Genomic DNA, 27298 nt, shown 5'->3' on the forward strand with positions numbered 1-27298 from the left:
CTCGTCCCCAGAACGCACAGATGTGAGCTAAAAGAAACTCCAGACAGCCAAGTAAAACTCCGCTTACATCCTGTATGGTATCACCGGGCTTGGTAACTGCTGCAGTTTATCAGTTAGCTGAAAACAGACATATAGTTCTGGTCATTTAGCAAACCAGTATTTTTATAAGTGCTTGCTTTCTTTTTGGACATGCAAAGTCCTCTGAAGATAAAAAAAAAAACCAAAACCACAAAAAACCAAACAAAAAACCAAAACAAAGAGCCACAAACAAAAGCAAGCAGACACCGAGATACAGCTTCCTCTCAGTTTTTTTTTTATTTGGCAAATTAGCAATTCAGACAGTTCACACAGCATGTATTCAAGCTCTTCAAATCTTCTGCATTTCAACTTGTCCTCTTCTCCAAGAAGTTGTTACTTCAGAACCATTGCTCCATCATGGAGGGGTTTTCATTTTCCAATTCCTAAATGCTACTCCCGGATGCTCCTTTCTGCCCGAGTACCTTGACTATCGCCAACCCCTTCAGCGGAACGGGTGCGCTAATCCCAACAGCCTTGGTCCCTGAAGTCTTACACCTCCTGAAGTGGTTCTCCCCCAAAAAAGTTGTCGCCGGGTCTCAGCTTTATCACCTCTTCCAAGTTAGGCTAGCTTATTACACTGTGTCCAGAGACAAGAATTTGGATACAGTTGAGCTCATATCTTTCATTTAACTGATTAAATTAGTGAGAAGATGTGAATAAAGATGAACTCAGATTGAATGATACAGTGACCAGAAGGTTGAACATTAGCATGCATCATTTAAGATATTTCACTTCAACACCAAGAACTAGATTCACAGTTGATTGTGGGTTAGTACAAATTTGTCAAACGCAAGTGGGATTTTCTGAATTGTATGTTCTAGAATACACGCTATATTAATTCCTTTATAAGATTAATCTTTGTGTATGTGCTCCCAGGCTGCAGTCAGATCAGGAGGTGGTACGTTAAGTTCCAAACAGCTAAAGAAATTAAGCGATACGTGTCTTTTACACAGGAATAGGATGGGGCTGACCTTCAAAAGGAAGGTTATTTAAAGTGTTCCTCTTTCATATTCAGAGGCCTTTGAATTTTAACCTTTATGCTTTCAGGGATTAATCCTATCATGAAATTATTGCTGCTCCACCACAGAGTCTCAAATGCATTTCTGCAGTGATCACTGTGGGCTGTTTTATACAAGTTATTTTATTCTGTAATTCTTTTCACCCTAAGAAGAAAATAATGATAACGTGCTGGTTTACTTTAATTCCTGGGTGCTCAAATCTGAGCAAGATGACTCAAGACACACTTCCTCCCTTTCCCAGAGCAGCTCACCTTACTGTACTGCTTTGCAATTTGCCGTTGACATTTTACAGTACCAAAACGGAAAACGTGGGACAGAAAAAAGGTTTATGGCCTTCCAACTACTCTTCCATATGAAAGTTGAACAATTGCATCTCTATCTGTACTTAGGAGTCCAGAATTCGTTATTCCTTCTGCATGTATCATGTTTTCCTTGTATAGCAATTAAGAATTCATTTTCTAAAAAGCCAGACTTTTTCCTGGATGCCCACAGTTAGAAAAATGAGAACGCCAATGCAGCAAACAGCTTTGCCAAAAGCAACGTTCTTCTAGAACCACACGTGATTTTTCTTTTAATAAAGAATCTAGCAATCCATATCTCAGCAGTCTACTACACACTGGTCCTAATCTTCCACACAAGCACACAAACCCCCTTTTGCTTTTATTTGGCAAAGCAGCATTGCATAAAGGGCTCAGTGATTGGGGGACAGCTTACATCATATTTACGGAGTTAAATCCATGTGCATCACATCAGCACTGAGCTATAAACCAAAACAGGCTCCGTTAATTCATTTTAGGAGGAAAGGGAAAACAGTGTCTGTTATATCCAACTTGAACAGCAATGTTTGATAAGAGCGGCCACCCACCTCTGACGTCTTGAAGTTTAATATATATATATACACTCGTGCCTGGTTTTAAGGTAATAAAGCAGCTGATTGTATCTACTACATGCTAGTCTATGACACCATGTCAAAAGCTTAAAAAGGAAGTTCATCTCCTTTTAGTAGCATCTAGCAGACATCAGAACACGGAAAACCTGGTATTACCTACGTAGTGTCGTAAGGTGCACAGAAGCAGTTTGGGACACAGGAGCCGAGAGAAGTGAGTGTTCAAGTACCCCCATCAAAATTAGAGTTCACAAGCTATAAGTCTTTATCTGCAGTTTTGCAGAAATCCACGTTGAACAGATGAAAGTAAAATAAAGGCTTGTTAAATAAAACAATGCCCACATAAAACTTTCCACCATTTCTTTATCAGATTCGCCTTGAGCATCTAAAAAAATAAAACAAACACCACGCTTTTCCATGCTGATAACAACAGTAAAACGAAGTCCAAAACAAGCTGCAATGCCGTTGGGTTTTCAAAAAGCTTTTAGAACTGGAGATGAGCAGTCCACTGTAACACTATGTTTGGGTCAAGATGATGTAGCTTTTACAATTCATCCCTGTAGAAAGAAAACACACGCAGTTATGTTACTCCTCCCCTTGGAAATCTTATTTGAAAAGTTTTGATACCGAATGCGATTGCGTTTAAGTGCTCAAGCACATGAGCAAAACCTCAGAAGTCTCTTCAAGCATTACAAAACCAAAAAAACACCAAAACAAAACAAAGGCAACAGCAATCCCGTATCATCTCATACTATTGTATGATGTGTTGTGAAATATGGGCCCCTCTATTTTTTATTTATGGATCATTTGCTTTCATGAACATCCCCCGCACCACACAGCTAGTTACACAGCTACCTGTCACCCAAGCTCTGCTGGCTACATGCTGGCAAGAAACCGAGCCAACTTACTAGACAGAGTATTGGCAAAAAATATTCCCTGCAGCTGCCAAAAAGGCAAGTTTAGCTTCAGCTGCAGTCTCTTAAGAAAGCTGGGTACATGATCTCACATCAATGGCATGCAGCTTGTACCGCCTATCTTATTTATTTTGCAGAGGAGCTCAATTAGCTTCTGGAGGAACTATGCTAAACCTGGACTAGGGTATGGAAGGTGTGTGCATGTTAAAAGGAGATTCAAGCAGGAGGAAGGACACGTCAAGAACTCTCTCTAAATCACTATGAGGAATCTAGAAAATGCAGGCTTTTGTTCCTGCAGGACATTTAAAACACATTGAACTGGGAAACCCACAGAACCTATATTCCAACAGTGAAATTATCATATAATAGTGATTTGTTTAAGTATTTCTAAAGCATTAATTTAATGTAAAATGTCCATCAAATCTGAAAGCTGTGCCATTATGAATGTTGGAGAAGTGTTTGCTTTCTCCCCCCACCCCAAGGCACAAGTGATCTATAAACTCACAATAAGTTTGCTGCAATCTTTCTTGTAGTAGGTGCATCGCCTCATTCGCCAAAGCAAACACTGTCTGAATTAAGAAAAACTTCACTAATGTGATTGCTGGCTTAATACACAATAGTATTCTAGCTGTCATGCAAAGTAACCCACGAAAAAAATAGTGCTACATGCACACAAGCAAAATTTAAAGTTACAAAGGCATTATCCTTCAGGAATCACATAGCATGGAATGACAGCACGCAAGACATTTTAAAAAGCAACTGAAAAGGCTGTCGCGACTCGTGCTTAAATGACTAGTTTTCTATCTAATGGAGCTGAGATGCAAACCTTGTGATGTGTTAGTGATAAATATTGGCATTCTTTGCACTTTGTGCTGCCTTCTAACAGTGAGGTGCTAATCACACAGCTTCAGTGTTGCAGTAATTACAGACGGTAGAAAAAAGCAGAAGGGAGAAGAACACATCTTGGCAGGGGTGAAGAAAAATCTGTTTATGGCCAAAGGTTTGGAAGTTCCCCGTATTTGCCTACTTTACAGAATGGGTATTTGCTTGCTTTAAACAGATACAAATAAACGAATATCTGATACTCAGTTTAAAATGCAGTGCCAGTGAATTCAGGACAAGTACTTCATTCAACCATAATGCTTCCAGGAGCTGCATCATCAGGTAATACCTATAGCTTCAAAAAGAGTATGCAGGTAACGACTACTGCTATTGCTGCTTTAGTTCCATATGCTTAATTGCTGATGGGATTTTCATCCCAATTCCCACCACATACTCTCATAGCTTTGTAAAAGCCCAGCCTTCTACTCCGACAAGCAATTCTTAATCCTTAATAACCCCAAGCTAGATCCTTAAGAAAGTGTAAGCCTAAGAAAAATTCTGTATTTACTTTGAAACTATTAAACATGATAATTTTAGCCAGCCACAGACATTGGCAAGTTTTTTGCATAATGCTGCTAACGCACTTAATGTATTGAAGTGTGGGGGTTTTTTCCCTTTTACAAAATGGTATCTGTACTTGGAATTCAAGTAAGTGATACTAACATGTCAATGTTTTAATTGCTTGTATTTTGCATTGCTTTAAGCTATTCCTGCAAATGAAGTATATCCTAGATGTCACTTTCAAAATAAAGATTTTAATATTCTGTTTATTAGAATATTTACTGTATTAAAGGGATCAGCTTCCCTCAAGAGATTTTTCACTCACTCTTCACTACTCATTAATCTAACATCAGCATGCCAGCCCAAAACAATCCATGATGTTCATGTTAGAATTACACAGCATTTACTTATACTGTTATGAGAAGCTGCGCCTATATGTGTGCTATTGGAATATATATATATTATAAAGCTACAGAAAAGTCTTAGGTCATCAGGTAGGTAACGCTTCTCAGCTTTCCACCCAATGCGAGCAGCTTGCAGACTTAAACACACATCGCAAAACAGCATCCATTGATCTGAGCTTCAACTCTATGGATCAGAAGCTGCCAAGCTACAAAATCTACTTGGTTTCAACTACTCGTAAAAACCAGGATACTTACCTATTCTCCCACCTATCCTGCTACAAAGCTTAAAAGGAGACTCAAAAGACGACTGCTATTTCCTTGTTAAAAATATCCTGTTGTCCTCTAGAGCCAGAGGAAAGATCTACCAATTAATTTGTATTTTTCTCCCTTTCTCTGGCCATGACTATTTGCTGTGATTCTTACACAAATCGCATAATTTCCCTCCACTTTCATATATGCACTCCTTCCAACCTGCTTACTAGCTCCTGCGTAGTAAGCAATATATGTATGTTTTAAGTCATCACATTAATCCTTCTCAAGCCCTCGGAATTCTAGCAAGGGAATCACTCATCTAATGCTGCCAATTGAGGCATAAAAGCAACTTTATAAGCTCAAGTTAAAGCAAATTTCAGAAGTCATTAGCTCAAAATTATTATTCTAAAAATAATTTAAGGAAGTTTGAAAAACTTGGGCTTACTAATACGGAAAACATATACAGGAATATTCCACATTTCCCATTGGGAGTATCCAACAACGAACTAAGAAATATTTTCAGAAAAAAATCTAATGGCCTATTTAAAATAAAATAAAAAAAAAAAATCACAAATCTTATCAACAATAAGAAATAACAGAAGTTTGGGATACAGGTAAGTCATGAAGTTTTGCGATCTGTCTCCACCTCTTTGGTGGAAGGCATTCAAATTAAATATTTGAACAGGCATTTAGGAATTTATCTGAAATCTGCAACTCACTCTCTTTGATCCACTTCGATTTTCTTGTCATTAGGCAGCATTTGAGTTTTCCTTTTTGATACATTATTCATCTATGAAAAATATGCTGTCATTACAGGGCTACAAAAATGATCCGAGGGCTTGAGCACCTCTCCTATGAGGACAGGCTGAGAGAGTTGGGCTTGTTCAGTCTGGAGAAAAGGAGGCTACGGGGAGACCTGATTGCGGCCTTCCAGTACCTAAAGGGGGCCTATAGGAAAGATGGGGAACGTCTTTTTCATAGGGCCAGCTGTGTTAGGACAAGGGGAAATGGTTTTAAACTAGAACAGGGTAGGTTCAGGCTAGAGGTAAGGAAGAAATTTTTTACAATGAGAGTGGTAAAACACTGGAACAGGTTGCCCAGAGAGGTAGTGGAGGCCCCATCCCTGGAAACATTCAAGGCCAGGTTGGATGGGGCTCTGAGCAATCTGATCTAGTTAGCAGTGTCCCTGCTCACTGCAGGGGGGTTGGACTAGATGACCACTAGTGGTCCCTTCCAACCCTAAACATTCTATGTGACTAATATGCTGTCATTACCAATACTGTATTTCTAAAGCATATTAGGCTACACTCTGAATTTCAGTATCTACTCTGTTTCAGCAGCCAATTATTTCTCCCTTTGTAATTTTAAAGGTAACTAGACACAATATTTGGACTTGTAGAATTTTAATCTGAAAAGGTGCTGCTATAAAGTGTCTATTATTTGCTATGATCAATCACCAAATTGAGAGAGTAGGTTGAAATGACAAAAGGACTTGTCTCTGCAATCTATTACATCACATGCATTTTTGCATAATATATACATTTTACATTTGACCTAAAATATTTTGTGCAGAGATTTTTTGCCAAAGTAAAATAAAAACTTTAACCATAATCATTTAGTCTGCATAGCCAAAGGAATTCTGGGCAAACAATTCCTGCTAATTTCAATTGAAATTAGACAACTAGCTTGTCAGGAGCATTTGAAACACTGAATAAGGGTTTCCAAGCAGAAACTTTAATTAAAGTATTTCCTAATAAATACATTTTCCAAAAGGGTGCTTAATCATGTTGTCTGTACAGAGAAGTGGGATACAGTAACAGCCCCGGTCTAGTCACTGCATTTTTTGCTTAGAAAGGGTATAATGTCATTATAATTTTGTATTTTATCAGCAAATACGAATTTAGCATGACATTTATAAGTTATTTCTACTAAGGAAGTATTTTAAGTTAAAAAAAGGAATTTGTTAAGCTTTTAAAACAGCTGCCTGTTTGGAAATAAAATCATGATTGCAACAGACATCCATTGCTAAGCATCCCTTACATTGTTATTCTCTTTAAATTGTCTCTCCATATACGTAGTAAGTGAGCTCTCTGAGAGAAGTAAAACCAGAGAGATCCTAATTTACACAGGAACTGCCAATAAGGTAGCCAATACGCTGTGTTCTCAACTGTGCGGCACAAGAGGTCTTCTCCCTACTCATCAGTAAGAAAAAACGCAATTAATAACTGGGAAGTTTTATGTGGAAGGATAACCATCCTCACCAGCATCGTCATGTAAGAGGGCACCTACTGCTGGATCTCTGGTACACTAATGCATTTAATTTTGTACCAGAGATAGGGTTCCCGTGTATGTTCTACTTCCACATGTCTCATAAGTCACATTTGAGAAAATTTCCACTAATGTTTGGAGCTTCAAAATACTATTGCAGCTGAACCCTAACTAGAATATTATGGACTAAATTTAAAGAAATCCAACAATATTCCCAAAGCGAGATTCTTTATTTAGCACCACAACACCAATTTATCAAAATCCAAGAGTCTCTTCCTTCCAGCTAGTCCAGATTTTCTTTTGCTAGAAGTTCCAGTTTTATGTAATGAAGAATGATGCAAAGCATTTGAAGGTAGCTTTGACCTCAAACACCACTTAGAGGTCAGGTCGCTGCTTTGTAAAGAGCACCTTGCAGCCCTAGTAAGGAACTGTTCTCCAACCTGTGAATGGCAAAAATAAGCAAAAATTCAAGTGGCTTCTTTCTTGCCAACTGGAAGGTCTGCTAGCGTAGGAAAATGCTGCTGGCCTATCGATTGCATTTTGTGGAGGGACACCAATTCTTAATGTGATGAGACAGTTACCTGCCTTAGGAATGAAACTGCATAACATAACGTAAACTAAGAGAATGACAAGCTAAACACAGAGGATTCTTGAGCTTCTCTAAAAAAAGATGATTGTTCAATTAACTTTAGATTTACAATAATTAGAGCCTCTTGTACACTACAGCTCTTTGCTACAGAAAGATTTAAAGATACTCCCTCAGAGGAGTCTCTAATTGATCTCTGCTCACAGATCTTCAACAATTTAGGAAAGATAAATTGAAATCTAGAAAGTGCAGAAAAAATACCTCTTTCATCTTTGATGCTAGCACAGATAACAAATGCTGATGTGTAATTAGGAGTTTCCTTAGCAGCAGATGGCTGACCATACACTTTGGACAGACCAATAAGGAAAACCAATAAAAAAGCCAGATGTGACCTCCTGTAAGGCCAGCAGTGCACTGGCAGTTTACCCTTGAGAAGGGAATGGGACTTTTCTTCAGATCACAAAAAAGGACAATTAAAGAAAAAAATAACATTACAAAGAAGTGGACTTCTGAGATTTCCTTTAACAGAGATTTCCAAGGCTGAACCAAATTTAAATGTACATAGCAAGAAAAAGCCTCTATGCCACTGTAGTGATCAAAGTAACCCTTTAGGCTGGGCACTTACCTTTTCTGATAACGCCAATGTATATTTTAACACTTAAATTAAAAATAAATTAATAAAATCAAGAAGTATTTCAGGAAAGAACACAAATTTGTAAGAAAACCTTGGGAAAAGAACCCCACAACATGCATGACCGAAGAAGGCCCGAGGACAACTTCCTCCTGAGCTTGCAGAGAAAACGGAGTACAAAACTGCACAGAAGAAATGCAAAGACCTTCTAATTCTAGTCCTTACTACACCACCTTCACCAGCAGCAAAGAATACCCACTGTCATTCCAGAAACCCTTTGATAAACGCTATTCATAAGAACCCACATTGCTGCTACGAAAAAACACAGCTGCTACTATAATCAGTCAGGTGAAAATGCAGAAAAATCTGTAAAACCTCTCTGGAAAAAGGAAGCTTAAGAAGAATAATTCTCTTTTCTGGAGTAAGCAGAGCATGGACTCCAACTTGAATAAAGACCACCACATTTGCCAGAGGAGGAAACCTACCACAAAGGAAGACTTCTAAAGCCTTACAAAAGGCAGGAAACCCCTGAATACCAGGCTGAGGGAATACTGGCAATATTCGAGGACAAAGCATTAATTTGCATAACAAATACAAATAATCTGAATAGTGAGCACGCTTCACAAGCTTTGAACTAAGCAGTAACTCATTACATTTGTTCTAAGAGTAATTTGTACGTGATGGCTATACAGTAATCCAAGAAACACTGAAATGAGGTTTCAGTAAGCGGCAGTAATGCAAACTGCTTTATTTGTACTTTTTATGGACATTTTGATAGCTTAAACTCTAAGTATGCATATATCCAAATCACAAACTATACTCCAGAATATCAAGGGAAAAAACCCAAAAAAATAAATTTAGGAGTTGCAAACCTCAAAAGTTGTTTTCAGAACTCAATACACATCTATGCACTTCATTAACACAGACAATACATTCACAAGCTTTTTTGCCAGGAAGCAAAACAGGACTGCTGCTTTGTTCATTCGCATACTAATGCCCAGCATGGTTTAAGCTGACAGCTGCGTTATGTCTATGTTAAGGCCGTTCAATTCAGCAAATTGGAAGGTTTACTACCTCTAGAAAGGCCTTTACAGTTTGCTGTGTTGGCAAACACAAATACCTCCCCATCAGAGACAGATGACAGACTTTTAATAACATGTCTGAGAAAGTTTTCTGAACACTACTCAACTATATTTTAATTTAGGGAAGAAAGGATTACTTGCTCCACTTTCCGCTACTCAGAGGCTGAGGGAAAAGTGCTCGCAAGATTAGCTATACTTCCCACAAAGGATTATACAAAGATTTTTGTTTGTGGCATTTCAGAAAAATAAAAAAAATGAACACCCAATTACCACTAACTTACAGGACAAAACAATATTTATTCTTAAGTAGTATTTTACACTTCACCCTAATTACCAGGCAAGCTGGTTATAAGAAGTTCCTTAAAAAGGAAGTTTAAATTTAGAAAGTACTGTGTTCAAAACAACAAATAAGAAACTTCAACACAAAGACTAAAGAAAACATGTCCGAAAGAGACAAAGTGCAACCCATGCAATATTTTGCTTCTGCTTTTACGTTAACACAAACTTAGCATAACCTCCTTTTGGTGATGTAGTAATGCAGATTGAGTCACTTTTCATGGTATGGAGGAGCAGAAAGCAATGACAGCAGCAAAGGCAGGCCTTGCAGTCTATCTGCTTAAAATTCACACCCTTTCACCTTGCGTGTGTGGAAGAAGTAAGTGGAACAGAAAATCACTTCCACCTGGACCACTGCTTCTCTTTATCTGTTAAAGGCACATATATCACTCCCATCAGAGGCTTCATTTTGACACTGCCATCTTCTAGTTTGTCATACTGTTCGAGCATCTGGTTTCCCCCTGCAGGACCAACTGGTAATATCAATCTTCCGCCAGGTTTTAACTGATCTATAAGCTAGAACACAACACAGAAGTTAGAATGTAACCAGCCACTTCAGAGAAGCTGGATCCAAAGTTTGTTACATTAGATTAACAGCTCTACCACAACTTATCTACTATTATGCAGTAGGTAACTACTTCCATTAGGAAAAATAATAAACGCACTGGAAATGAGAGTATCACAACAACATGGTACAACAACTGGTGTTATAGAAACATTCACAATAATTTCATATAATTCCAAAAGAAGGTAAAATAGTAATTGGATTAGCTGGGTTGGTTGCAGTTTTAGTTTCTACATAAGATGGGAAAAATATGTAAATCACAAATTATTTTTACAGTAAATTCAATCTTTTTAAGCTGCCAGTTTTAACTGCTTGATACTTATTGTGCATCATAAAGGCCCATTGTCTAACATTTTGGGGGTAACTGATCTCCCATTAAGCCGTCAGAATAAGATCTGAGATTTGTGACTTTTTAAAATTTATCTCCCTGGAATAATTTTAAGTTGTCTACAATACACTCACTACCCAACAGCTCCTCTTTCATTCTGTGAATGGAATAGCATTTTATGAAACCAGTCTGAAATATATGAATATGAGTAAGATAAGTGACAAGTAACAGAGTATGTGAGAGAAATGCCTGGAATTTTTTTTTTTTGCTTTCATAATTAAAGGAGGCAGCTAATCACATTAGTCTCAAGGGAAGTTCAGTACTTCACATGCCATGAAAAAAAAAAAAAATCTTAATCCCTGTTACTAACGAAAGTTATAATTAAGAACTGTTTTATGCACTAATAAGCTTTTAATTACCTTTTTAATTGTTATCTGTCAACACTTTGCTGGGAACACCCCCACACACACACACCCCAAAATAAAAGAAATAAAAACAATGTCTGGAAATGCCTAACCTGCCTATAGCACCTCAAACCTCCAGTCCTTCACTATCCCTCATTAAAATTCAGATTTAAAAAAAAATTTAACTGGTATCTAGCATATCAAGATCATCCTATATAATCCCATTCACCTGATGAAAGGAAGAGGGTAAGAATGGACTTCATGTATGCACACTCTAAAGTCCCTAGTTACTCTTCAGCTTCTCCAGTAAGAATTACCCCGTATCCACTCTGAAAGCTATGAACACATGGCATTGTCTGTATTTCCAGCTGAGCATGTTACTTTTCCAACAGGCTCAACAGATGTTGGAACCTGGGAAACAAATACTTAGATTTTGTAATTCAATGTTTGAGAAAACCAAATTAATTTATTAAATAAAATGCTCCAGTTCATTATTGCAATAGAGGGTTGTGCACAACTAATATTAAAATATGTTTGTTTAGAGGAGAGTTATTAAAACATACAACTTTTTGCAAGACAACAGGAAGCCAAATTATAACAGAAACAAAAAACCGCACACCATACAGCAATACCACCCTGCCTACTGATACTCACAGCAGTGCAAGTCTACCAAGTATTTTACATATCTATGTATGTAAAATGTTCTTTACAGCTAGGAGATTACCCAATCACACACATAAAACATAAAGGCTTACTGCTTGGGGCACAACTGGTGCTGCAGCTCCTACATGAATCGCGTCATAGGGAGCTTCTTCTGCATATCCCATTCTTCCATCTCCCACTGCAAGAAAACACTTTTTTTTTTAATGTTTTCAAAAAGGAGTGGAGAAAACAGCTCATCTGCCATATCTATAGGTAGACAAAAGGCTATGCTCAGACTTGAACTAAAATTCTGCTGAGCAGTAACAACATGATGAAGTCAGCTTAAAAATATTAACAAAACTGTAAAATAGATACAACAAAACACCCTCAAACATACATACACACACTTATAAGATAAGAGATATGAAATATTACTGAAGCACTCACAATTAGAAATTATAATGAAAGTTCTTGGAGACACATGTTCCACCCACCAAAGATACTTTTTATGTGCCCTACCGTTCCAACGCAGGTGACTTTTCCCCTTATTTACCCTCTTAGAACATACACTTTGCTTTGCCTTGCCTTCACACACACCATTCCTAAATATAATGCAAATCATAAGTCTAAAGCATTAAATCTCAGAAGCACATATCAGAAGACTCCAAAGGTGAGGAAAAGACAAAACAAGTATTCACATGGACTATACACCTATAACTGCACTACTGGATGGAATGGAAGTCCACACCTAGATTCATACATTAATGCAGTATCATGCTAATCCCCATGCATCCCCCTTTGCCAGGAGATGGGTCTCACTATCCTTCCTGCAGACAACTGCTGGACTAACATGGATAGCCAGGTCAGACCTGTGGCTAAAGCTCCAGGCAGCTGCTTTGAAGATGTCCAGAGTAATTAAGTTATTCAGAGGGCTACTGATGCAGCTTCAGCTTTGGTGGAGAATGCATGGAGAATTACCCTGTCCCAGTTATGCAGGATGAAAGTGGAACAGATTGGGTTTTTTAAGCCACTGAAATGTAGCAAATGGAACTAGACCTCAAATTAAGTTTTGGAAGAAGATGAAGTGAATGTGGAATCCACAGTATTTACAGGAAACCAATGGGATAGTCAGAGGAAGTTAGGCAAACTTTCTCTGGAGTTACTTAGGAGCAAAAGTAGTAAGTGAGGCTAAACCATCCATAAATTCACACTCAATGAGTGCAGAAGTCCCAGTAATCAGTAAAGAAAAAGCAAGTAGGCTGACGAACATAGTCCTGTGCTCAGCACAAGTAATTGTTTTTGGGTTTCCCCATCTTCAGACTGAGCTTCGACTTCTGTGCCATCACAACTATCACAGGTTAATTAAAAGGCTGGATGAGTCAAAAGAAGTTCTAAGCCTCTGCCAGAGGCTGAAAATGTCAGCTTTTTGCCTTCCAACAACTCACAAAGCAGGAAAAAATACATGGTGGTCATAGCAGGTTTAATTTTGACCTCAGTGATAGGGAGAGCCACCTGGACAGTAACACCACCCATAAGTATCCAAGAGAGTGCAGGAAGATCGGGACAGCTCCTTGAAACAATTAAAATTGGCAAGTTTGTCATCTTTCATATTAGGTCCTGAAACAAGACCTTGCAAGGACCTTCTACACCCAAAGCTTAACGACTAAAAGAAGAGAGCACGTTTCCCCAGTAGCTGAGAAGACCCTTAAAGCTCAGTGTCTTATTTTCTCATATAATCAATTCTGACCAGCACAAGCTCCAACCAAGGGCCACAAGCAGAAGATGCCAAGCAGGAACCACCTATCCTTCAAGAGAACTCATGTCTATTGATCACCAATTCCATTAAATCAGCTTTTATTACTGTTGCCAGTAATGAAGATGAAAGTTCCGGTATTTCCAGGGCTTAATCTTTTGACTCTGCCAAAGCGGTTTCTACTGGGACAACCACTTCAATGCAGTCAAGTACGTGATTTATATTTGCTTAGTAGCACTGAACACCTCCTCGAAAGAGGAAGTAGCGATGTGTTACTGTATAAAGCCACTGTTCCATCAGAGAAGGCAACGGAGAAAGACTTCTTTAGCTCAGTAGGCATCAGAAGCAGTGATCTCCAGTACTGCTGGCAAAAGAAGAAGAGATTGCTAAGTTGAAAAAACAGCTATGAAAGAAACTGCTAAATTGTCTTCTGAAGAACACACGTATTCTGAGACTTAAACGCACTTTGTGCACTGTCCAGAGAAGTCTGAATGTGACATCTACACATCTTATCCCTTCACTGACAGTGGTGAAAAGGACCCAAAACATCTAAACCCTTTGCTCTTAGAATCAGTAGTCCAAACCAAAGCTATCATCTTCAGAGTCAGCACACACACACACACACTCACAGAAATTCATGCTCCTTTATATGCATCAAGCACAGGATGGCTCTTCCCTTTTAACATCCACAAAATCTCTCCTGGCTACAGCAGTCAGGTATATATCCACCTACAATGGGAATAGACTTTTAGGTGTCCAGAAGATTAAAAAAAAAAAGTTAAGTCGGCATTCATATATTCAATGTGAATTATGACATTATTCAATGTCCAAGAGGAAACAGCAGCCCAAATTTTGAGCTTGTGCTTATACCCTGAATAACATCACCCATCCTACTGAGATCTGTAGTTACATGCAGGCTGTTAATGAAGTAATCACGGTGGTGGGCGGCACGTGGTGATGAGGGGGGAAGTAATAAAAGGGGTTTGTAGCTTGTTTTTGAACATAGACCTGACCTGCTGATCATGGTACTCAAAGCCTTCAGTGTCTCTATGCAGACCTGTTTCTCACAGAGTTGTAGCATGAGCACAGAAACAGAAGAAAACTACTTCACTGTGGTTAGAATACCCTCATCCCTCTGGCTATGTCTGCATCAGCAAATAGTGCAGTACAATAGACACAGATCTGTACAGCAAAACAGCTTTTGCTAAGAATCTGACATCCATGTAGCATATGCATTTCAGAATTATCACTCTGGTCTAGTTCTAGTCCTACTGGCTTAATATCCATTAACATATCAAACATGTTTGGTTGCTTCTCAGAGCACATAATCCAGTCTAGTTTCACTCAAAAGGAATCAAAATTTGTGCTCTCTGGGAGTAACTCTCATGTGAGCCAAAGCGTGGTAAGTGGAAGCAGTTGAGAGATTCATCTCAAAGGCACCGTCCTGATTTTAAGAAAAAACAAAACAAAACCACACCCCACATATATAGAAATACCCCAAGCATACCTATTCCCGAATTCTCAGTGCAGTTCTATTACTGAGACACCCCAAAATAAATGTTGATGCTTCTGAAATGCAGTTATGGCATATCTGAGGTGTGACAAAGCAATGGAGAATGTTCAAAGCATACTTGTCAAAAGCCAGCAACTGACCTACCTAGTCTTAATTCATACAATTCCCATCACCAATTAATCCTGAGTTTTCAGGGGGGGGTTGTTTGTGTGTTTGGGGGGTGGCGTGTGTTTGAGTTATTTTTGTTTTAAAGAACAGCTCTGTCTGGATTCTAGCTTCACATCAAAAAGCTCCCAGAAATCCAGTACAGTTGAAACATTCTTCATCTCCACCTAATTCACAAAAAGAGCTACTTGTCCATCTGTATTTTTTTTTAAATGTACCTCACAACAGACCTATTCAGAAGTCTCTTAGTCATCCTGCTACAGTCAAACATAATATAGATGATGATGTTTACTTAGAATTCTAGACTCCCAAGAGCATCAGAGCTTGTTTCAGATATAACCAGAAGTGTAAGTCCAAATTGCTCTTGTACAGCAACAATGGAAATTATCCCCCTATTCCCCCTCTCCAGCCCAAACAGTCTCAGTATAACTTCTTTTCCAAGAAAGTTTAAGGTATAAGCGTTCTCAGTGAGGGACACTGCATTTTATACATATGTGCAAGTAGTTGTGTTAATTGGCTTGCTTAAAAAAGATCTAGAAAAAGAAGACCAAGAATCAAAATGGTAATTAAGGGTAAGAGCCAAACATCACATAATAATAATTTTTCCAAGAACTCTTGTAAGAAGGCTCAAAATAATCCAGACCTTTAACTTCTTTTAAAACTTTACGAACAGAATGATAATGAAGGGAATGCTTTCCTCCTGCCACCTTCACACCTTCGTAAAAAAACAAAACCAAAAAAAAAAAACCAAAAAAAACCACAAAACCAAAAAAACCCAAAAAACCCCATCTTTTTCTTTTTAGTCAAATAAGTATTATTTAAAATAATTCATTGTCCTTGTATAATTTTAGCATTATTTCCTCTCAGTAACTCTGACTGAAGTAGGCTGGTGTCAATTAATCACTTCCCTAACATACAAATACTGTTAATTTTAAAAACAAGGGAAATAAACTTCAGTGATGCATTCTGCCAATCTAGTATTTTTTCCACTTGACTTCTTGCGTGCAGCTTTCTCAATTACTATATCAGAAGTACTAAGGCTTTGTTAACACACTTAAATTTAGATGACAGTACATTTAGACAAGAAAGGTTGTGCATTGAACCCCAATTCTAAATAGCAAATTTAACATGTCAGACCTTCAGCATGTAAAGTTTTTTCACCAGAAAACACTTCCCTGTGAAGCTTCTCCAATAGAATGATTACATATTCTTTAAGATTACCAGAAGTCATATTCTCAAAACTGTATTAAGGTGCTATTTTTCAATGGCCTAAAGACAACTTGGATTTTTAAATGCTCATTTGGCTCTTCTTTCTTTGGTTTAACTTCTTAAATTAGAATTTTTTAGTCACATCCAATTCCAGTCAGTTTCAACCAGCTGCTAGAAAGAATATCAGATTAATTAGCAAGTATATCAGTCTGATGCTCACCAATCAGTTTCACTCTTCCTGAAGACAGCAATGTGGGATCATCTTTTTTGACATTATTTATTGAGTCATCTACTAGTTCTTTGATATGATCAATTCCTACAACTTGTCCTTTGGGACCAACCTGGAATAAAAATATACAGTTGAATAATTTCTGCTAGTTTTGATTTATTTATAGAATGAGTATTTCTATCTCCTGTGCCCATTTCTCTAAAATGAAAACAAAACCAGTAAAGTGGCAGTATATTTTCCCAATGTTATTAAAACTACTCCTTAGAATGACACATCTTGACTGCTAGAAGCAACTGGTAATTAAAGTTTGTCGGTACAGTCTCACAAATACTTGTTATAGTCACCTTTTTGAGACGTGATTCAACTAAGTTATACTATTAGCGGAGTTTTCTTCTCTGAATTTTTAGAAGTTAAATTTGATCATGAGTGTTTGCAATACCTGCAATAGAAAGTAACAACTTCAAGGACAAAGAGTAGAACTAATCTCCTTTCATGTTGAATAAACTTACTTCAAGATTAAGGTTTTTCTAGAGAAGACCTTACTTCAAGGAAAATGGTACGTCATGTATTTTGTTCCAAGTTATCTCGAGAGTCCTAATCTTTCAGAAGCAAATGCAGCAACTAACAGTCAGGGACAAACTACCTTCCACCTACCCTTGCATACATGAATCTACTTTCAGATTTGCAGCTCTCTTCCACAGGAAGAGTGGAACTTTTGAGACCTCATCACTCACAAAAGGTCACAAAAGATCTGTGTATTCTAAGGGGACAAAAGGCCTACTAACAAAAACTTCTCCATTACAGGTATTTCTTCTGGAATTGTGTATTTATTCCAAAAAAATTATTCCAATTTTGGAGAGAGAAGAATCCAAATCTTAAAATCTGGCCCTTTTTAACAGGATGCAGCTCAAAGAACACAACAGCAGAGTATGTCCTAGCAGCAGCCCATGCTTCTCATAAAACCTTGTCTTTGGACACATTTGAATGCATTGGTTACATTTCTGTATCTTACATTTTAACGTTGCTAAGACATGGAAAACTAATAACTGGTTATCGATACTATGGGGTTTTTTTTTTTCTGTTTTATTATGGACGAGTCCTATGTTAAAAACATCCAAAGAGCAGTGTTACCTCTCCAAGTGGATGACCACCAGTCTAGCCTTTGAAACAGAGCAAGACACATGGCAACACATGGCTACGACAACCACAGGTTACTATTTGGAGGAACGCCTGGCGGTCAGTTGTACCAGAAGCTGGCAAAAGATCCAGGTAGTCCAAAGTCTAACATCACAGAAATTAAAATGTAGCAGAATGGTTGTAGTATGAAATAGCCTGATATAAAGGAAGAGAACCTCCTGTTGCATATCACAGTCCATTACACTACTTCTGAGTCCTCATCAGTTACCTCTATTACCCTGGAACTTTGAAGCAGCTGTGATCAAGACAATAGCAAAATGGCACAATTTTTGGGATACCCATGGTCTGTTTGGAATAAAAAAATATACCCCACTCTTTTTATAATTCCAGTACTTAGAAGATGAAAACTACAATTAATTTAATTTGCCAGCAACCTTTAAAAGTGAATAAACTTATTTAAGTTCGTATGTTATATAAGTAACTTTATCACAGCAGTTTAGCGTGAAAACCCAAACAAAAAACTTAAAGATGCTTTACTAGTCTAAGTAAACATAAAGCTTTCCCAGAAGTACCACGAATTAGATTATCATCATAGGAGTAAAGCTGTCATGACATCAATGTGCACTCAGGTACTTGTGCTACAAATGCGAGCTATTCATTCTAGACCTCAAGTAGACTGAGAAGCAACATCCACATGATCCAGCAAGCACATCCCCAATTGAATTTTGACAGCAAAACACTTTACCATCATTCCTTATAATACACTTCTTTCAAGCTTTTGTTACTGTTAGAAAGAACTTTACAGAGAAAGAAAGTCAGAGCAGTACATACTGTCTTATCTACTCTCATTCAAGTGGATGAAGCAAGATCTGTATTGCATAGTAATGATGCCATCATACAGAACAAAAGCATTTATCAACTGTTTCACAAAACACACGTCTGTAAGGCATTCCACTGCATACCACCAAGGAGGTTTCAGAAAAGGAACATGACATTCATATGGCAATAAAAAGACTGTGTGATTAACTTCAGCAAAATTGGAGAGATTTCCTTTCTGTGGTAATTCTGACTTCTCTGCAGATGTTTTCAACTATTCTTACATAGCTGTTTTAAGAGAAAAAAGCGCACAACCACATCTTATCACATGTCTTATCTAAAATGGCTATTCCCCTATGCATTAATAACTTTTTAGTGAGAAATACATATAACTTTGACAAAAGTTTTAACACTCGTGAGATTGGAGTTCCTAAGCAGGCTACTAATGCCTGATTATTGACTACAAAGGTAGACCAAAAATAATAGGTAGAAAGTTGAGTAAGTGACATTTATGATTTCCTCTGAACTGCAGTTTGGTTAACATTTCAAATACATTTTTTTTTCTCTCAATATGGCAGCTAGCACTTAAAAAAACCTAAATACTTTTGCTAGTGCATTGCCCAGTCCTAAGTATTCTTATCTAATTCTTAACACAGGAAACCAGAAGTGATTGCAGACTCAACAGATCAGTGCTTGAAAACAGAAAACTAAGTAGCAAAAAAACCCATATGAGAATTTATCATATGCATCACCGTATTCCAAATTAACTTCTCACAAAAACAAAAAGAAAATCTAGTTGGCGTTTTAATGAAGGTCTCTACTAGTTATAAAGCAATGATAAAGTCCTAGAATGGAGAAGGAAGAACTGATTATATTTCACTACATAAATTAGTCTAACAGTACTGTAGTTATTACAGCCATCCTAAAACAAATTTTTTTCATCTTTTTTTCTGGATGTAAGATAGGGTGGAACCACAGAGAATTCCTTACATGCAGGTTGAACAATCCAGAGATTAAGTTACTTGGAAAAGATGTAAAAAGAATATAGGTTAATATCTAACTTAGAAAAGATTAAATGGATACTTATACTGATGGTCACACAATATAGTAACAAGAAAAAAAAAGAAAATTGAATTTAAAGACAAGTCATACACCTACAATGTATTTTCCTATGGAAATAAATAGGATCCTTTTAGGTCTCGCTAAGCTCTCATCATAGCAGAAAGACATGACAATTGATCACAATGAGAACATTCATAGCCGCACACAATAATGTAAAAATTGGGCTGGACAAGACAAAAATCTCCTTCCTTCAAGTTATAAAGCAACGACTAAAATGTAATCAAGAAAAAAAAAAACTTCCCCTCTAGGCAGTTTCTTCACCGCCACACAATTTACTGGACCCTTTAACTCAACCATCTAGTATCAGCTAGGGTAAGAAATGGGTACTAATCACACCAATGAGAGTAAACTATTTTCTGTATAGTCTACATCAGTCCACTGTATAAAGGATGCTCCCCCCCGTGCCCTTAATTCAGAGTTATGCTGCAGTTCAAGCAGTTCTGATGGTCAAGTGATTAAAATAAATATCTCACCATTCGCGAAAAGCATGCTGTAAGGATTCCACTTCCAGATCCTACATCAAGTGCTTTGGCTCCTTCATGTAACTGATCAGACAGAAGTTCAAGAGCATATGCATGCTATGAGATTAAGACAGAGACAGAAAATTTCAAAATATTTTAAGTGTATATTATCCAATACACGTTCATTTCTTCAGTGATTTTGGGCAATACACTGAGGATTTGGACAAGAAATTTCAGAATTATTTTCTATTACAAAAAAAGGGTGAGGGAGTTAACTACATTATATAATCATTGCTATTTCATTGACTTCAAAAAATTATGTATACATATTTCTTTTTAGTATATGTAGATATAAACTCATCTGATCATTCAAGCTTCTAGCACACACTCAATTTAGATATACTTACTGGGAGAGACAACATCGGTCAATTTAATTCTCTTCAGGTCTGGTCATTCTTACTGTTCCAGCAGTATGATTTAGCTTATCATCCTGCTATATACATTGGAATACGCTGGCACAGAGGCTAGTTAGGAAGAAGGCAGCTTTGGAGCATCATGGAAAACAGCTATTAAAACTACCTCTTGTGTTACCTGAACACTTGCTGAATCAAAGAGTAGGAAAAAGAGGTTGTCTTTAACAAAGGCAGACAGCCAGGCTAACGTATGAAATGTAGTAGTCTACAGGCACACTTCGTGAGCAGTTTTCCTTTCCTTTTCCATGGTGGACCAGGTACACAAACTAAGCTTAGGTCACACACTAAAAAAACCAATCTGTTCTTTAATTTTTCAGAGCTAGCCATTATAATGATTTTATGGCTTAATCCATCACACAGGGAATACAGAAATAATTAGAACATTTCTTGTTAACATTTTCTCAGAGGATACATTCCTTTTTTGCTCTAACACTTCACATGCTACTAGTGCTAAGCAAAAGATTATTCAAGGATAATGACTTAGGTGAGTTAAAATTTTGAGAAAATAAGTATTAATTATGTTTTCAGTTAGCCACAGTACTTCTTTCTCTGTCTTTCCTTGAATAAAATCACTAATATTTCTATATGAAATTCCTGATTCTTTTATATTGATAACCAGGTAAATTCTAACCCACCTAAGTAGACTTTAGTCAAGAGAAGCAGACTTACTATGTTGTGACACTTTCCAAACATTGTAAGGACAAAATATATCCTGCTATTCATCCTTCATTTCAAATAAAGAAACACAGGAAAATTATGTCTGTGATAGATTTGTGTACTGAAGTCCCCTCTTAACGCTCAGTCATGAACGCCCTGGTCTCAAACCATTTGGCAAAAAGCCTGCATCTCAGTACACTATTTTTTTTTCCTGTCCAAAGAATTAAAGGCATTACAGCAATACCATACCATAGAAATCACTGTTATCCACTCCTGAATTCTTGTCTTTTTATAAATTACAGAGTCAGAGTATTTAGGTTGGAAGGGATCTCTGGAAGCCTTGTGGTCCAACTCTCTTTCAACACAGGGGCAATTTAAATTAGGCTGCTTAGAGCCCTGTCCAGTCAGTTTCTTTCCATATCAAAGAACAGAATTTCCACAGTCTGAGGCAAAACTTGTTCCCGTGCTTAACTACCCTCAATGTGATTTTTTTTTTTTTTTTCCCTTTTTCACCCTGGAAATTAATCAGAATTTCCTATGGTGCATTTTTTTGTCCACTACCCCTCATCCTATCACTGTGCATGTCCAAGGAAAGTCTGGCTCAATCTGCCCTCCTACTAGGCAGTTCACAACAGCATCACTGCAATCAACTGTTCATTAAATTTGCTAGGACAAATATTTTATTTCAGAAGCATTTGGACATTTATAATATCACCTATACTAATCACATAAGTATAAAGCTTACCATATGTGGAGCACTGATTGTTGCTTGGAAACCTGCAAAACAAGAGCACGGCACCCTGGAAATTAATCAGAATTTCCTATGGTGCATTTTTTTGTCCACTACCCCTCATCCTATCACTGTGCATGTCCAAGGAAAGTCTGGCTCAATCTGCCCTCCTACTAGGCAGTTCACAACAGCATCACTGCAATCAACTGTTCATTAAATTTGCTAGGACAAATGTTTTATTTCAGAAGCATTTGGACATTTATAATATCACCTATACTAATCACATAAGTATAAAGCTTACCATATGTGGAGCACTGATTGTTGCTTGGAAACCTGCAAAACAAGAGCACGGAAGAACACACTGATCGTTGTTCAGACGGCAACCTTACAATTTTTATTATCTTGACTGTAAAATGCAATACCTTAATGGTCCCCCTCATTCAGGGCACTACACACACACACCCCAATGGTTAGACAGGTACTCTACTTCAGAAGTAAGTTAAGGTACATCATCTGAAAGCTATGCCATGTCAACTCTGGACAGGAAAAAGAAAGATTCAATTCCTTGATCTGTTACAGTCTCCATTTTGTCACTATATTGCCTTAGCTTGACCAAGTATGTTGAATTCAGAAGAGTAGTGTCTCCCAGAATAACGTAATGCCTTCTTCACTCAGTCCCTTTGTAAAAACCTGGATTTGTTAGTTTGAGTTTGATGTGGTGGGGACCACAGAACTTCTGGAGACAATAACCTTGTATATTTTGCAAACAGCACACAGCTACGACAAAACATGGAGGAACACTTACCAATATTTGTTTCTGTGGAGACATATAACCTTGAGTATGTATCTTAAAAGATTTTTGAGTTTTCCTATACAACTAATAAAATTTTAATTTATAATTCTCACCATCCACGATTGGGGGCGGGGGGTGGGGGGAAGGGAGCAGAAATCAAGAAAAAAAATAAATTAGTACATTCGCATAATGCATTCTCCTTCTTTGGAAAGATAAAAAACTGGGATCTGGATGGGAAACAACTGTCCTGTCAGTAGATCTTCCCATTTAAAGACTATTTTCATATATATAAAAAAAAAAAATCTCATGTAAAGGTTTAAGAAACTCCACATTGATCTCAACCAAATAATTTCTGTAAAGAGAGACTGTTTCTGACGTAAACTGGATACAAATTACTTTTAAGTATTTAAATATCAGCACCACCACCACAAATTACTGTGGTTTAAAAAATAAATACATATTTACACATATTAATATTGACTAAAGAACATCTACTTCATGTATCCAAGCATGCCAATTGCATTCCATGACAAACTGAAACTTACTTAAAAGGTATTGAATAAACTGATAAAGAACTAAACAAGATTCCAAATTTAAAAAATTATGTTCACATTCTTAACATATATAAGATGAAGGCAGTCACAGTTATGCAAATCAGAACAATCTCAATCATTTTTATAAGATGGTCTTACCTATAGACTGCGGAGAATCCATATAAGGATTGTATTTTGCATAGTGGCAACGATCTGTGGCCAGCATTACTTCAAATACCTTGTCCGATTTGATTATTCCATTTTCTATAAACAAACAAATAAATAAAACTGAAGGCATTGTTTCTCTTCTGCAATGCGAGAGCATGTGAAATACACGAATATATTCCTAATATTGTGAGAAATCATGTTACCTTACCCTCTCTAACACTCTAACCCTCATCATACTAGAATTTAAGCATGGTCCACAGATCAAGCAATGGTTAAGCCAGTGAACTTTGAACAAGATTTTCCCAGCAGTTACAGATGCTTTTCCAAAACAGTAGAGACCATTTGCAAAGATCCAAACCCCAGAAAAACTCAACTTCAGGCACACCTTTGATATTCCTGAAAACATAGTCAATAAGAAACTGATATTAATCTACTCACCAAACAAGAGACCTTCATACTTCTAAGAAGCTATATAGGTGAGTAATTATTGAAAGATATACAAAAACAGGTTAGAAATGTGAAGCTGCAGCATCCTTGCTCAGTATTTTATTTTCAAGATCTGTTTCTCTTTTGTGTTGGCAAAATTAAAAAATCCTTTTGTAAAGAAACTTCTACAGAATCAGAATTCTTAGGCTAGGGCAGACTGAGGCCAAAGAGTTTTTATATCAAAACACTTTGAATCTTTGTTCACGTTTCAAAATAAAATGTAAACGCACATGCATGTAAAATGGCAGCAGCACTGTGCAGCACAGCCATTTTTCCTTGCAATTTTATTGACTTTTTTTTAACATTGAAAAAAATTTTTTAAAGTTGTAAAGAGACATTTATGAGTAACAGAAAACTTCAGAAAACAAATGGAAGAAACTAATCACTTGCATTAAAAGACAAAGTATAAACTACAAATAACTCAAATTTCAACAGTGGATTGCTTCATTGAACTGCTTACTTCAAACAAGGAAGATTCATTTGGAAAATTATACTTAAAAAGGGAAAAAATAGATAATTTGAGTACCTTTAATATCTAACTGAAAATGCAGTACCATAAAAATCAGATTAAGGAGCTTTTATAAGATTGTCCTACCTGAAGTCGCATCAGTTTTTTTTTAAAGCACTATCAACACTAACACACCTGTGCCCAGGCTGAGGCTAACTTCTGCAGAGGCTTTCCTAACTGTTTACAGTGTGCTCCCAACTACCCTTATCAATCATGGGATTTGGTTCTGCTTTTGTTTTTTTCTTATCTACTACCTACATCCAGGATTTAGTTATCCTATATAACAGAGGTTTGATTTCAGAGAGCAAAATACACTCCCCCCCCGAGCATTTTGCTTTTTGGTCTGAAGACAAAATATCAAATAGAACTTCAATAAGAATATATTACCAAATTATTAAAGAAAAGAACGATTCTTTTAAAGAAATATTCTTTTTTAGAATTATTTCTGTATCTGATAAATCCCAGAAAAAGCATATACTCCCCCCACAGGCCACACACACTACACATATCCTGTGCTTTGACTTCATTTAGAACTGAATACTACAGTTCCAGTTAGAGGAAACTCCTCATTTCAATGCAAGTTTTTTAATCTGAGACAGCAGCAGTACAGAAGTTTACTTTCCAAGCAAAACTATACCCCAAAAGAAAACAAACAAATCAATTCATTAACACACTGGCACTGCCAATATAAATAGTAAGGAAAACAAAAGACAAAACCCCCAAATTTTCCCCTGACCACTTGGAGTTAGTTGTATATCAGTTCTGTGAACAAAGCATTGAAACAAACAAAAAAAAACCCCAGAATTACTGTTACGTTTTCATTAGGTATCAACAAGAAATCAGTATCTCCAAAATAAGTGTACTTAAAAACAAACAAACGAGACACAGGAGAATAAGCAAAACTGATTATAACAGGAGTGAAGAGATAAAGGTTATGGGGGGCAGAAGGGAGGTCAAAAGGCAGAAGCTGAGGAGTACTGAGGAAAGATCCAAAACAGTGATAAATTCCTTGAGATTGTGCATTGTACAGATAGATGCATACGTTCTAGAAGCTATAGGTAGCCATCTGCTCTTTCCTTTTGTGCCTTGGGGAAAAAAAAAAAAACAAAAAACCACGCAGAGAATACACAGATCAAGCTTCCAGCTCAGAAGAGCAACTGCAGGGCCCTACGGTAAGGTAGAGAACCTCCTCTAGTTTTCAGGGGACCTTCTCTGCACTGCTGTGACTGCAGGCTTCTTCCAAAACTCTTCTTTCACAATACACATAATCCATTCCCCCTTTCTACAGAACTCCATGCCTGCCACCTCTCTTGTCTACTCCTGCCATCTTTCTACTTAAGAGTATCAGTAAGTATATTCACCTCTCAGCATTTACAAATTTTATTCTGCCTCCATTCTATTACTTTACTTATCTATATTTACCCATTCTTCCCCTGACTTGTTTAATCAGAGTGTAAGAGCTCTATAGCAGAGATTATCTGTGGATGTCTGCGCAAAACAAAGGACAAAACTTTGTTTCAGCACAAGTACATGTAACTTCATCAAGTGTGATGCTTACATGGACAAGGAAATGAGCAAAAAAAGTTGGAAATGGTAGCTACTAATATTCTGTAAATTCTGAGCACTCAGGACACTCTCATTCAACAAATACTCCTGAGATTTGCTGACTGTTAGACTAATCTTTGATTAGTGTCATCTTCTTCATCAGTAAATAAAAAGTTAAGCAAGTTACCTATACTGAGTCCCCAGCAGAACCAGGCGAGAAGCTGGATCTTGTGTCTCAGCCATGTACTTCAATTATTGAATAGTGCTCTCTCTTCATAAAAAAATACACCCTCTCAGCTATGAACGTGGAATTACAGGGCATCACATTATCCCCCCCACAGATTGTCTGCTTTTCAATTTTGCTTATTATACAATGGAGACAACAACAAGTTTTAGGTGGGAATTAAGCAATCGAGCCCTGAACAGTAAAGTCAATATTGACTTTGTAGTATTTTTTTTCTGTGTTGATAACAAAAAGATTTTTTTCTTAGTCTCATGGTTGAATATAGAGAAACACAGCAACTGCAAGGTACTGAACTCCAACAAAAAGTCCTTTCCTTCCTGCAGTCCCAAGATGACCAACTGCCACGATTTTAATTCTGTCTGGAACAAGTCTCTATCAGATTCTGAATGAAGTCCAGAAAACAAGTATATCCCCTAAAAAAGCCAATTAATAAAAGTTTATATTGCAAAGACGACTTTCTAATTTCATGCCATCTCTAAGTGCCGAAAACACAAGACAATCAACAGTAAATTATTTATTAATAAACTGCCAATGCAAAATGTTTTCTAAATCTTAAAAGGAAGCTATATATTGCAGGAAAATAATTCACTATTAAATGATTATATTAAATATATGATTATCCTCTCCAATGAGAGCATGCACAGAAGACTCTCCTTAAGGATACTGCTGGGTTTCAAGGCTCTGAAAAATCAGTACTGCAAACAAATCAGATATTCAATTATAAAGTGTTTACAAGCAAAGGCTAATACACAAACACACAAGCTCACAGCTTAATCAAAAGTAAATTCTGTTTATTAGAGTTATATCAGCACAACTCCTAAGCTTCAAAGGGCTGAAGCTGAAAAGTAACCACTTAAGAGTGGAACGCAGCCTGCAGAGTTCAAGAGTTACTCTGTGCAGAGGCTGTGGCAATGACAACTTGACATAATTGGAGCATGTTTTGAAAACTCACTCTGGTCTGCTTCTTTTCCACAAATA

General features: G+C 37.1%; 1 protein-coding gene across 3 annotated transcripts in view; it reads right to left on the reverse strand.

The window, feature by feature from the left end:
• Positions 1 to 306: 306 nt before the first annotated feature.
• PCMT1 (protein-L-isoaspartate (D-aspartate) O-methyltransferase) overlaps positions 307 to 27298 on the reverse strand; it is a 34906-nt gene continuing 7914 nt past the window's right edge. Inside the window, exons 1-8 of one of the 3 annotated variants that reach the window (XM_035902351.1) lie at positions 26264 to 26360; positions 23529 to 23633; positions 22345 to 22376; positions 20196 to 20300; positions 16639 to 16759; positions 11892 to 11977; positions 10186 to 10355; positions 2471 to 2540 (exon numbers count right to left, since the gene is read on the reverse strand). In XM_035902351.1, coding sequence (XP_035758244.1) covers positions 2528 to 2540; positions 10186 to 10355; positions 11892 to 11977; positions 16639 to 16759; positions 20196 to 20300; positions 22345 to 22376; positions 23529 to 23595 — 594 coding nt within the window. In that variant the 5' untranslated portion in view covers positions 23596 to 23633; positions 26264 to 26360 and the 3' untranslated portion in view covers positions 2471 to 2527. Of the gene's footprint in view, positions 2541 to 10140; positions 10356 to 11891; positions 11978 to 16638; positions 16760 to 20195; positions 20301 to 22344; positions 22377 to 23528; positions 23634 to 26263; positions 26361 to 27298 lie in introns of those variants that run through there. The other 2 variants (XM_009646951.2, XM_035902352.1) reach the window with 2 other exon arrangements.

Source organism: Egretta garzetta, unplaced genomic scaffold (assembly GCF_000687185.1).
Source record: "Egretta garzetta isolate BGI_Z169 unplaced genomic scaffold, ASM68718v1 scaffold139, whole genome shotgun sequence".
NCBI classification, from domain to species: Eukaryota; Metazoa; Chordata; class Aves; order Pelecaniformes; family Ardeidae; genus Egretta; species Egretta garzetta.